The sequence below is a fragment of the Centruroides sculpturatus genome, unplaced genomic scaffold (genome assembly GCF_000671375.1).
Source record: "Centruroides sculpturatus isolate CEXI.00-Female unplaced genomic scaffold, Cexi_2.0 scaffold1117, whole genome shotgun sequence".
Lineage (NCBI taxonomy): Eukaryota > Metazoa > Arthropoda > Arachnida > Scorpiones > Buthidae > Centruroides > Centruroides sculpturatus.
In genome coordinates, this window is record NW_019385276.1 from 249 (window position 1) to 13,694 (window position 13,446).

The 13,446-nt window shown below is 31.7% G+C and overlaps 1 protein-coding gene and 1 pseudogene across 1 annotated transcript in view; both read right to left on the reverse strand.

Annotated features, from left to right (window-relative positions):
• Nucleotides 1-461: 461 nt before the first annotated feature.
• Nucleotides 462-1,339, reverse strand: LOC111637062 (annotated as a pseudogene).
• Nucleotides 1,340-3,232: 1,893 nt separating this feature from the next.
• Nucleotides 3,233-13,446, reverse strand: part of LOC111637061 (RPII140-upstream gene protein-like) — a 15,254-nt gene continuing 5,040 nt past the window's right edge. Inside the window, exons 2-4 of the mRNA XM_023382472.1 lie at nt 11,457-11,622; nt 4,680-4,768; nt 3,233-3,257 (exon numbers count right to left, since the gene is read on the reverse strand). Of these exons, the coding sequence (XP_023238240.1) occupies nt 3,248-3,257; nt 4,680-4,768; nt 11,457-11,622 (265 nt within the window). The 3' untranslated portion in view covers nt 3,233-3,247. The remainder of the gene's footprint in view (nt 3,258-4,679; nt 4,769-11,456; nt 11,623-13,446) is intronic.

The window sequence follows — 13,446 nt, forward strand, 5'->3', positions numbered from 1 at the left end:
GTTTTATGTGTATTCATACTGGGAAAAATTATTCACCTTACGACATTTTCATGATACAATCTCAGTTTAGGAATGGATTAATTTCGTATCCTGAGGTACTACTGTATTAGGGTTGTCATTACATTCGATGACGTTATAATCAGGTTAAATTGTATATTGTTTGTGAAAAAAAAAAAANGTTTTTAATCTGTTATTGATAATCTTTGTAAATATTTTGTAAATAATTGGGAGTAAGCTTATGGGTCTATAATTTTTAATATTCTCTTTGCTGCCTTTCTTATGGATGAGTATTATATTCTCATTGTTTCAATGATCTGGTATGCATCTTGACTTTAGGCATTCCATGTATATATTGATATATTTGCCAAGATTTTCCATGTCTTTCTGCCAGCATATTTCAACATTTCAGCTGTTATTCTCTCAATCAGTTGTTCATTGTATTTCCTAATATCTTTTGTAACCTGTTTCCTTATTGTATTACATAATTCTTTGTATTCTATTCTCTGTGTATTAGTACTTGCTTTCATTTCCCGTCTGCATTTTAACAGATCTTTAGTTTTGTTGGACAGTTTCTTGTGTTCATTTTTTTGCTGTGGTCATAATGAAAATCATTCTTGACTGTTGTAAGATCTACTATCTTACCACAGTCAAGAATGATTTTCATTAGCTGAGAGCTATTGACTTGGTCATGTAGTCTTTTGTCTAGTGCCCTTTGGTACTGATTTGAGTTTTCCATTAGGTTATGGACGTTGATTCCTAATATTCTTGGTTTTTGACTAACTTAAGTCTTTCTAGTTTTAAATTTAAGACAATTCTTGATCTGACTAGTCGATGGTCATTGTCTGTTTGGAATTTATTAAGAATGCTGACATCTTTAACTATGTGGGTCTTGTTGGTAAGAATGTAGTCAGTTCTATTCTTAGTCATTGCGTTTGGTGCTTCCCATGTCCATTTCCTGTTGGGATTCTTCTTGAAGAATGTATTTGATATATACATGTTCTGGTAACTTGCAAATTGCACCAGTCTTTCTCCTCTTTTGTTTCTTTCACCAAATCCATAGGTCCTCACTACTTGTTCCTGGTTGTTTCTTTTTCCCACTTTGGCATTAAAGTCCCCAATTAGATATTTGAAATGGCTTCTATTATTGTTCAGTGTCTCAGCTACATCATTATAGAATTCCTCTATCTCTTCATCTGGATGTGAAATTATTGGAGCGTATACTTGTACAATCTGTATGTTGTATCTTTTTGTAAGCTGTAAAGTTAAGCTCTGAGGTACTTGTTACATCGACTATTCTGTTTTTCCATTTCTTGTCAATTAGGAATCCTACACCCGTCATTGTCCCTTGGTAGTAAAGGGAATTGCCTGTTGTTAGATCTAGTAGCTCTTCACCTTTCCTCCTAATTTCACTGATTCCAATGACATCCCACTTTATTGATAATCTGAAACCGTGTTATGACTTTTCTTTGATTCTTAAACACTATGTAGTGTAATAAATTCAAACACTTGGCATTCTATCACCTTTATTTAATTCAGTTAAGAATCAATGAAGAGTCATACCATGTTTCCCCGAAAATAAGACAGTGTCTTATATTAATTTTTGCTCTGAAAAATGCGCTAGGTCTTATTTTTCCAGGAAGAAGAATTCACATTTATTATTGAACAAAAAAATTCCCAAGTCGAACTTAGACGAGAGTGACGTATATCCGGTGTGTCAAACTGTCGCCTTTTTATAGCATCAACATCGGACTCGCTGACCAATTAGTGCTTACTGAACCATAGCACTATGCAAATGTCATGTGGTTTATCAACCTTCTTGGCCGCGAAATGTTTGGTGAAGAAAATATGGCCCGCGGGCTATGATAAGTTGGACAGCGCTGCTCTAAATGATGACAAACTGACCTTTCGTATGTTTCCAGCAGTGACAATGTTGTAAAAAGAAAATGCAAACATTTCAACCACATTCAGGGGCCAGCATCAGGATTTTAGAAGACTTCTTTCTTTTTACTAACAGTTTTTGAATTTGAAATTTTTTTTTAAAAAAAAGGTTCTGGAACTAAAATCTTTTAAAATGAACAGTTTGTTTCTCATATCATTACGTCATCAACCATCATCATCAATGTCAAGAACTTTTTATTTTTTTTTAAAACCCCACAGTCATTTCATAAAAAACAAATTATATCTATAATGTTATTGAATATACAAAGAAGACTGACACTGTCCCTGAACATGGCCAAAACATTTGCATTTTCTTTTACAACATTGTCACAGCTGGAAACCTATAAAAGATCAATTTGTCATCACTTATTTAATAGTTTCAGCTTTAAGAATAATTTTATGTTAACTGACCATCATCAGGCATTCTATAAATATGAACATTCAATCATCATTTTGAAACAATGTTCAAATGTTCATGCTTATACCTCAATTCAACTTTTGCTGTCTCTGAGGAAGGCCATTCAAATTGGCTGAAAATGTTAGAAAAGTGAATAAAAAGGCTGCATTTTTAAAGGTTTTGTGTTGAGGTGTGAGTATTAGTTGAGTGCAGTTAGAGAAGAGTGTTCATTTGTTTTCTGAAACCATGTTTTACTTTTTATTGAGTGTTGAACATAAGATGAGAGGCTAAGTGCCCAAAACTTGTATAAGTACCCGTATCAACTATATAAAGATGGGAAAAAAGCCAAATGTTTAATTAATAACACGATCTTGTGTTCAACACTCAAGAGCGTTCATGCTTATAGAATTCCTGATGATAATAAAATCAACTGAAAATGTTAGTGGTTGTGTAAATTTATAAAATATTTTGTTTGAGAGTAAAAGGTTATATCTATTTACTATTACTTTCCAGTTTGAGTTTGTATTAACTTTTCCTTCAAACATGGAATATTTAAAAGCCAGATATTCATTTTGTTCAGGTCATCTTTGAGATGACTTAAAACAAACTCAGATACTATGTTACAAGTCTATAAAAAAGAAATTTCAAATAAAATCTAATTTTCTTGTAACTGAAGCTGACAAGACAATTAATTTGTTTAATAAATAACAGCTTGTTACACTTTATTATTTTTTTGAAGAATAAATTTAATGATTTTGAAATTTTATTAAACCAGAGAATTGCACAGCATAATATATAACAAGGTTTATAATAAATAAAGTTGATCATCTTTCCATTCCTTCAAACAAATTAGTGTTTAAGAACTAATCAATAAACGTATCCCAATGCCTTTTGCATCCACTATTCTGCTCATCAATTCAACCTAATGCATAAAAAGACTGAATCTTGCAAGAAAAAATTAATGTATTTAAAAAAAAACCAGTCTTTTGCTTCAATTTTTATAAACCAAAAAAAACATTAGTTTTGGATGAAACTGCAGAATAAATGCTTCCATTAATAATTATAACTAAAAAATAAAAAAATATAACCATCCACGTTATACAGTAATACCCCGAACTTACGCGATAGGTGGGACCAAGCAATAACCACGTAAGTCGAACTCGCGTAAGTCGGGGTATAATTTCACAATATGTGTAAAACCCAAGTCGGATGTATGTAAGCCAATAAATGTTCTCGTTAATTTTATCTCGTCTTTTGATTCGTTCACAGTTAGAAGAAATCACCATGTAGAGTCTCTCAAGTCTCCGTAGATATAACAAATACAGAAATAAATAACACAAAATAAATTGTGGCTATGTGTCGATTCCGCACGACATGTCCAAACATGTAAGCCAAATAATAGTGTGGGGGGGATTGAGTAATCGAGAGTTGCTTGGTGCTCAAACAAAAGACGAATCGACAAGATTTGAAAATCGCGTAACTCCGGGTTTGCGTAAGTCGGGATAGCGTAAGTCGAGGTATTACTGTATTTAAAATGACATATGTCTGGAAGAGGAGAATTGAACAGAGGTCTGGTAGCATAATTGGCAACACATCCACACGATAAGTATGAGTTGCATGTTAGAGTCATGCTCGGGACCTATTCTTTTCTTCCAGAATATTCTAAATTATTTAATGAAAATATTAATTATAATTATCTAATTTAATAAGAGATGGAGTCTAATGCCTACCTCTAGTACTAACTTACTCAGATTTAATTAATAGTAGTGATAAAGTAGCATGATTCAATACGACAATCGTTTGGTTTGGCTTATAAACATTGGACTTTGAGATGTTTGTGTATATATGTGTGAGATGTGTGTGTGTATGTATAGTATACCTATAACACAATTTATCAGTGTGAAAGATGTTTCTATATGTAAAACATTTTCCAAAGAATACAATGTGTCAAGAGAGTTTAATGCATTTGCAATGTTATCAACTGAAAAAAAAAATTAAAATTTGTGATTAAAAAAAAAATTAAGTTTAATCAATTCTTGACTGAGAAAAAAGTGAAATATTTTTGCACTTAATAGAGGAGAATGAATTATAATTATAAATAAAATTATTTTATATGTGTTCCTGAATACATAAAATAAAGTCAAGTCCTAAGTATGAGGATATCTTTCATTTTTTGAATGATATGTAATGGAGTCCATGTGATTTTGGAAGTAAGAATAATTTTCTTTAGTAAGTTAAGTTTTACTCCATTATCATCTCATAATTCTGAACGTGCACACCTATAAAATAATGCACAATATGCCAATGCAGAATAGAATAAATAACAAATAATTTGATAACTTACGAATACATTCCAGAAAATAATGACAATCTCCAAGCCCATTTAAATGCATTCTTCATCATGATTAATGTAATGTTATCTTGAAAATGCCTCTACAAAAATATAAAATAGTTTCAGAAATAATTATTAAATATTTTGAGTTCAGGATTATACTAAAACTAACTTTTCAAACCATAATTTGCAAGCTATTCAGAAATTCTTTACATGGAAAGATTGAACATAAACAAATAGACAAAATGAAAAGACAGTAACTCCATATTTCAAATTAAACTTTAGACTAAAAGCTGGAATTTTTGTTAAATTATACAAACACTTTTTATGCATTTCCAGCACTCATTCAATACTTAAAACAAATGTTTTTGGCTTGATTTACAGGTTTTCCTTAAATTAGAATCTGTCCAAATACGGAGGAGTTATGTTGCATTCCAAAATGGAATAATTCAAAGATTTCTTGACATTATTTAAATTTCTTACGTTCTATTTCGATATTTATAAACTTAAAAATAAAATAAAATTACTTTTTGATAATAACTAATAATAGTGAATGGTTAATAAAAAATTATTATTAGAAGCAATTATTCATTGTGACATTGTCACAATGCCAGACTGCAATTTTTAATCATATTTTTAATTAATTTAATTTATTTTAAATTAAATTAATTAAAAATATGATTAAAAATTGAAGGCTGGTAATCCACCTCAAATTAGTAGTGGCTTGCCCCTTTACATCATTTTTCCTTTAGCAATAGAGTTGTGTCGCTCATCCATATAACACCTCTCGAGAAAATTTTTTAATCAAAATAATGTGACTTCCAATTTGCGTCAGAAGTTCATATATAGTTAATTGGGCCTCCTGCACCAAAGGTTTCTATATCTGGTCTTGTTTTTCATCTAGCTAACTCTGTCATTGAGATTAAGGAAAGATAGATGGATGGATGGACAACAGTGAAAATTTATAGGTCTATAATTTTTTTCAAATAGAGGCCAAATAAGTTTAGAGAATAATGCTTGTCATGCTTGGGATACATTAATGCTTTCTCTGTTGTTAATGCAAAGCCCTTGGCTTGCTACTTTATAGCTGTTGACAGCTCCAATTATACAGTATCCCCCTATAACATGGTAGATATGTTCCGTTTTATACGAATTCCGTGTTTTACAAGTCACTTAAATACATGAGCCAATCACAGCCCAGCACATGTGCAGTTTATGGACTACGGCTGTTTGAAAGGTTTTCTTCCATAAAGTTAATCAATTCTAGACTAATTTGACTCAACATTTCCAAAACATAAATGATTTTTTGGGAATAATCCATATAAACTATGCTATAAACAAAAAATTGTAAGATTACTTACTGAGTGTGCATCGTTTGACGACACAATTGCTTAAGCTTGTTTTCATCGTGGAGCAGCGCACCAAACAGCAGGCGCTTTTTCTGATAAGTTATTTTTCTACAAAAAATTTGCTGAACTTTGGAGACATCATTAATAAAAATATAATTTTTATGGCCGTTGAATAATAAATGTTTTTTATTAGGTCCAGTGCTCATTTAAACTCAACAGTTTGTGCAATATCCACTATTGGTCTAGATTTGACCAATCCTGTTGCAACACGAGTCGGCGACGACGTTTTACCGTATTATACAAGTCTCTTTTAGCGTGTTTATACGAATACAATCGCAATTTTTTTGCCATGTTATACAAATCCATATTATATGAACCCGTGTTATAGGGGGTCTACTGTACTTAATTAATAATAATAATAGTTTTATTTGACATATAATTCAATACAATATCAAAGGGGGGAAAAACAAAACAATAAATTCGCTTAACTCAAACCATCTAATTTCTTTAACATCTTGTTAAATTTTAACAAATCCACGAAATCTGAGTTAAAACCACCACGCAACATTCTTAAGTATTCCCCGTACATATCATTTCCACAATTGCTAAACATATGGAAGCACCAATCATTGTAACTACAGACCTGGTTACAAATTTTACACACCAAAGAAGCACTTCTTGACATATAACAGTTTAACCGCAGTTTCGCAATCTGTTTTTTCATCGCAATCGAGATTCCAGCATCCCTTAAATACCCTGCCATGCCAAAATCAGGTTTAACCGGGCGATAATATCGTAGCAACCCAGAACTATTCAGCACATTCTTCATTTTTTGTAGTTCTAGTTCTATGCATCTCATAACTATAAACGGTATTCGTTCTTTCCATCTATCAATTTGTTTNCCGAATTAACTTCGATACTGTATCAAAAGGATTTTCCCTATCACTCAACTCCACATTAAACAGTACCAAATTTCTTTTCCTTAGATTGCTTTCAAGTGTGTTAACTCTTTTGGTTAGAGTAGTGACAACTTGCATATTATTACGATCATCTCAGCAGTCGTACACGGATTCTAATTTATTGATTCTCTCTGACAATATATTAATCTTATCGTTCATTTGCACAAAACTGTCTTTTACTAATTCTGTCTCTATTTTTAATTCTATAGCATCCTTCATTTCACTGAACATACCTCTTATCTCTTCTAAGAATAATTCTTGATCCAAATTCTTTCTAGAGTCTCTCACTTTAACAGCACTTCCCGTGGAACAGGACCGCAAACGTTTACCTGGTGGTGTTCTTAATATCTTTGCGCTCTTCTCGAAAGCTGCTTCCTTTTCTTTGGCACTATCTCGATCCACACACTCTTTAATTTTAACAAATTTATCCATAATAAAAGCAATCACAAAAGCTTAGCCGCAACAGGTACAACTTCACTTCAAAACACGCCAACAGCCTCAGCGACTCTAGCGCCCCCCTACTTAATTTTTATATATCAAATATTTTTCTTAACAATTTGGCATCTTACCAACATGGGAACACTCCAAGCTTGCTTGTATATTGGGCTAAGGCAGTGTTATAATCACCTTTAAGTATGTCATATTTATGCTCTTTTAATCTGGCCTCTATTAATCTGTTAGAAAGCTTTAATTATACAGTTTGGTAGGTTAACGTGATCACATTAACCTACCAAATGGTATAATTAAAGCTTGCCAATATGGACATATGTTAGCACTAAGCTTCACCAAGGTATGGGCAGAAACATCATCCCTAATGTGGATAAAATCCCAGTCCAAGATGCTTATAATGACACACAAAGAGTTCCGCAGATGGCAGACTCTCTGCAAAGTGCAAAAAATAGAGTGATGCAGAAGACAGAAATACATGGGTTCACATCCAGGAAAGCAAGAAATGGCTAAAACATAATGAAGTAATGTTAATTAAAGCTGACAAGTGAAGAGAGAGTTATTAAAAAAATCCACATATATATCATTACTAGAAATTTACATCTCCAAAACTGAATGCTAACCTATTGGTACAGACTATGTAGATAAACTACAAACTATTGTCAGTAGATTCACCACCCAGGTCGATTTAGGCATTCTGAGGCACTAAGCTGAACTCTGTGTGAGGCCCCTTACCAACCCTTTACAATTTTAGAAGTCGATCATACAAAAAAGATAATTAACATAAACATATTAATTTTAATCGTAAATGTTTTATTGTTAAAAAGTATTTGCAACATATTATAAAATAAGGAATAATTTAAAAAGTAAAACACTAAAAATTTCATTTTTGTCACTTTTTGATGGGACAGAAAATAAATTTAAATGAAAAATAAATTTAAGGATATAAAAATAATTTTTACATAATTACAAGTAGTATAGAATTAAACAAATGAAATATAATGTAATCCGTGAATATTTACAAGTTATCAAAAAAAGCTACCCGTAAAAGTCAAATGAATTTTATATTAAAAAGAAGAAATCACTAGAAATGTAATATAAACAATACTGGTTATTAATATAATTAAATACTACACCAAATAAAAAGTAAAGTATATTTCATTGGTTTGTAAAAAAAAAAAAAATTATTACAAAATTTGACTTCAATTTTCTTTTTTGTAGAAATTATTGAGCTCCCTTGAAACTCAAGGCCCTAAGCTACAGCTTACATAGCTTACATGTAAATCCAGCCCTGGACCTAGCTTTTCTTGTAATTCATTACATAAATGTAATAGTAATGGTTTCGGAAGACAACAAAGTTCTTTAAAGCATGTATTATTCATTTGAAAAGCATTATCTCAAAGACAAAAAAACCAAGATTGACAATGTACAATGCTAATTTTCTCTCTCCAGTTGTTCATGAAGTAATATTATAACACCTAATAACACCTAAAGTCGTCATGTACTTTTTACTTTTGTTATGTTCCTAACGACAGCTCTAGAGTGATCGAAAAGAAAAGCTCAGTTATCGCATCTGGCTATCAGAACTGAAAACAAAACATATGGTTCAGAACAGCATACTCACAGTTGATTAAATGCCAATCACATAGTTCCAACAGAAACTGGTTATCATAATCTTCATTAGCTTAACAATACAACTCAGAATAGGTCCCCCATAAGCTGCAATATTTTCTGGAACACAAACTGTCAACCCATAACAATTCTTGAAATCTTGCGACCACCATTCACCAGCAGTTTAATGTTCTCAATTGAAGGAATGTTTGTTATAGGATATTTCTGCAAATTTTCATGCAAGGCATTAAATTTGGATTACAGTGAGTCTGAATCCTAGCTCTTGCAGGTCAATTATATACTTGAAAATTCTTTGTTTCAATTTGCTGATCAGTGCAAATAGATTCCTTATTTTGGAAAATAATGAGTAATGTCATCTACATTATTTTAACTATGTGGCCCATCTACACTTCTGCAAAGTCTGTGACTTGGTGTCTCTATGATCAGCTAGAAAACTTGCACAGCATTGCCTCAGGCTTCACACGAACAACAAAAACTATACACCAACCAATGCCAAATATTATTGGGCTAGAAACAGCTATAATATTAATAATTTATAAGATAATTTGGCACTAGAGTTAGGTGTTAGGTGCCATATCTTGTTAAATTTAATAATTTACAATAATTTGAGCTCCAGGCCAATTCTTTTCTTCCAGAATATTCTAAATTATTTAATGAAAATATTAATTATAATTATCTAATTTAATAAGAGATGGAGTCTAATGCCTACCTCTAGTACTAACTTACTCAGATTTAATTAATAGTAGTGATAAAGTAGCATGATTCAATACGACAATCGTTNATAATTTGGCACTAGAGTTAGGTGTTAGGTGCCATATCTTGTTAAATTTAATAATTTACAATAATTTGAGCTCCAGGCCAATTCTTTTCTTCCAGTAGTTCTAAATTATTTAATTAAAATTATAATTATTAAATTTATCAAGAGATGGCATTTAACACCTAACTCTAGTGCCAAATTGTCTTATAAATTATTAATATTATAGCTGTTTCAAGCCTGATAATATTCAGCATTGGTTGGTGTATAGTTTTAAAATATATCAGGTTTAGCAACAAAGGCAAAACTGGATAAGAAATTCCAGTGGCTCCTTTGGTTTACACATAAACGACACCATGATGTGTTGCCAGTTCCCTTCTACAACTACACAGGGGAGCCTATCTCTTCCAACATTTGCCAGATGTTACAGCACAGTGCGTAAGTTCATCCCCCCTCACAGCTCAGGTGTCTTGGAGATAATTCCATTCCAGTGTCCCTGGCAGTGCTCAGGAACTGTCAAGCAGGGACCAAGCACCCACAAATGGAACTCTCAGTTATCTCAACACTTGTCACTGTGAAGAAACCTTCCATCAGTGCCAGAAGACAACAGGATCAATGATCTCTACGACACCCTTGCCTGTCATTTCTGACAGGTATTGAAAAAGAGAGAGAAACAGACCACCTTGGACATGCTTTTCAAGAAGCCAGCTGCCAACAACAGCTGGATGGAACAAGAGGAGTTGACCCTGAAAGCTCTGGTAGCCTCTCCTGAATCTGACTCCGATTAAAAAACAATAAAAAGAAACCTGCTGCAATGTGTAAAAAGTCTGTATCTGTGTGAAGAAAGTGTTCCTCCATCTCCTTCTCACAACATCTGACTATCCGGCATAATTGGTGACTGCTCCATTTTTATTTTTTTATGGTACAGTACGGTTATTTTATGCTGCAGAACAAATTATATGTTTTAACATGTATTTCTATGGGAAAATGCATTTCGTATAATGGACTTTTCACTTAATGGATGTGCACCTGGAATGGATTAAGTATGTTATACGAGGCACCACTGTATATGCATTTCAAGTTATGTGTAGTAATAAGATTTTTTATAATAATTTTGTAACACTTTAGATAATTACTAAATTTGTTTGTTTACTTATTTAATACACACAAAAACTTTGCAATAGAAAGACCATTGACTATGTCATTTGCCAGTTTCCTCTTACATAACAAAAAAAATTGCAAAGTCAAAATGTAAAGCAAGTACATAACTCAGGACAAAAGTCTGTTTGTAAATCCTTAGTAAATTTTTTCATATTTACTAATATTTACAAATTTAAATATTTACACATTTAAATTCATAGTTCTTTTAAATGCATATCAATATTGAAAGGAAAGCATAAAAATTAACGAAAATTGGTCAATTTGTGTTATTCTATAAAGCATATTAGATTTTTGTAAAACATTTCAGAATTTTCCATTCTTTAATTATTGATTTAAAATCTGATTGAGAAAGACTTTGCCCTCATTACTTTAGCTCTAAAAATACAGAATTCTCAGTATTTATTTGAATATAATTGTTGTAATTTTATAAATTTTAAAATTATTAACCAACAATTTACATTTAAAAATTTTTAAATAAACTTCTTACTTTTGCTTCGAATTGATGAACGTACACATTTGACCGATACTTCCTCAACACAGTCTCTATGGCATCACGAGATGATATGGTGGCACCAATAAAGGATCCAAGAAACAAACTTACACCTATGGTTTTATTGATAAACTGTACTTCTGGACTTATGTTTCCAAAATCTCTATAAAAAAAAGAATACACAGATAAGATAAAATTCAATCATCATAATCATGGGCGTAGCGAGGGGAGCCTGGGTGGGCACAGCCCCCTCCAGTGAACCTGGTGCCCCCCACCAGAAAATCACAGCTGAAAAAGTGTCGAGCCAATTTGAAAAAAGAAAGAAAACCTTTACGCTAAAAACTTTGAATACTAAAAAAAACCAACGGCTACCCCTGTTCCCAATGTTATGATTAAAGGAAGTCACATATTTCATGTGTGTTAAGTTATTGTCGATTGTCATGGAATCTTCATTTTAATAAACAATAATTTGAAACAATTCAATTTTGTGTCAGCTTGGCCTCTACTAGGCCCCCCATAACAAAACTCTGGCTACGTCCATGATCATAATATTAAATATTGAAAAAGTAACTAGATTAATGTGTAAGTTATAAAATAAGTTTTATATCTTGTTGGAAGCATAATGTTAGTGTCATGTTTGGACCTGTTTTAAATAGTCGTTTTGCTCATTGTTTTGAGTGCTTTTATTGAATATTAAGATGGATAGTAATCACCAACATATGTATTTTAATACTTATATTTTATTAATAACAGTCAATGGTGAGATTTTGTATAAAATAATCACAAACTGAAAGGGAATTTTACACTTTATTTTAAATAAGTAGACCTTTAAAACTTTGGCATCTTTTTTCTGTCTTTCTATATTTTAATTTCATTTTGTCTGGATCTTTGACAGTTTCATAATTATGTCTAACAGATATTTCTTTGCGGAAATGTGTGGATTTTGATATAAAACCATTTTTTGTTTCATGGGCAATTGGTAGTTATCAGGAGGGAACTTTTTGAAAAACTAACAGAAAAAGATAAAATAATAAGCAGGTCATCCAAATTACAAAATATTATTGTAGACTACATTAAAGAAAAGTTTAATTTAACAAATCCAATCAAGTTATGGAAAATGAATTACATTGAATCATTTCTTTTTTATCCATTGATCTAAGTCTTAGATGGAAGAGACAATCAAAATAGCAAACATTTTTCAACAATAAGTCATTTATGGCTCAATGATCAGATAATTATCTAAAATGTTGATTTGTCACAAATTAGTGAATGTCGTGCAACCCCACAAAAACAAATAATGAGACATCCCAAAAGGGATTTTTGAAAAACCGGACTGAGATAAAAAATGAGAAAAATTTGGGAAATTGTCAATGATCAAAACTCAAACAAAATTACTTATGCTGCTGAGGTAAAATTAAGATTATCTGGAAAAAGAGAGACAGCTAACTAAGTAAAAAGTATCATGCAATCTACAAAACCAGAGACGAGATTGAAAAAAGCATATAATTGGCCTTATTGCTGAGAACATCTATTTATTACACAAAACTAACGTTTTCGGCCCAATTTATGGGCATCTTCAGGTTACTGTTATTCGACTCTAATACAAAATCGAACACGTTCAAAATTAAACCAAATTAGAACATACGTTTAAATTAAACTAATAGAATAAGCATAACCAAAATAAAACAATAAATAATAAAAACCAAAATAACACAAAAAATGAAAATAAAATACAGTGATTGTCCGTAAACACTAAGGAACAATTCCTTATACATTAACCCAGATATCTATTGAGTCACGGCAGACGCATTATTACGCGTGTTACTTCTTACTATGTATTTCCAGGATGACAGTAACAATATCACATCCTTATAATTTAAACATCTGTCAGCCAAACTCGCTCTGTAAATTTCGCATTTCTCAGTTATGGATGACAACGTTGGCGAGCGTACTTTTGTAAGAATTTTGGCATCCTCCCATTTAACAA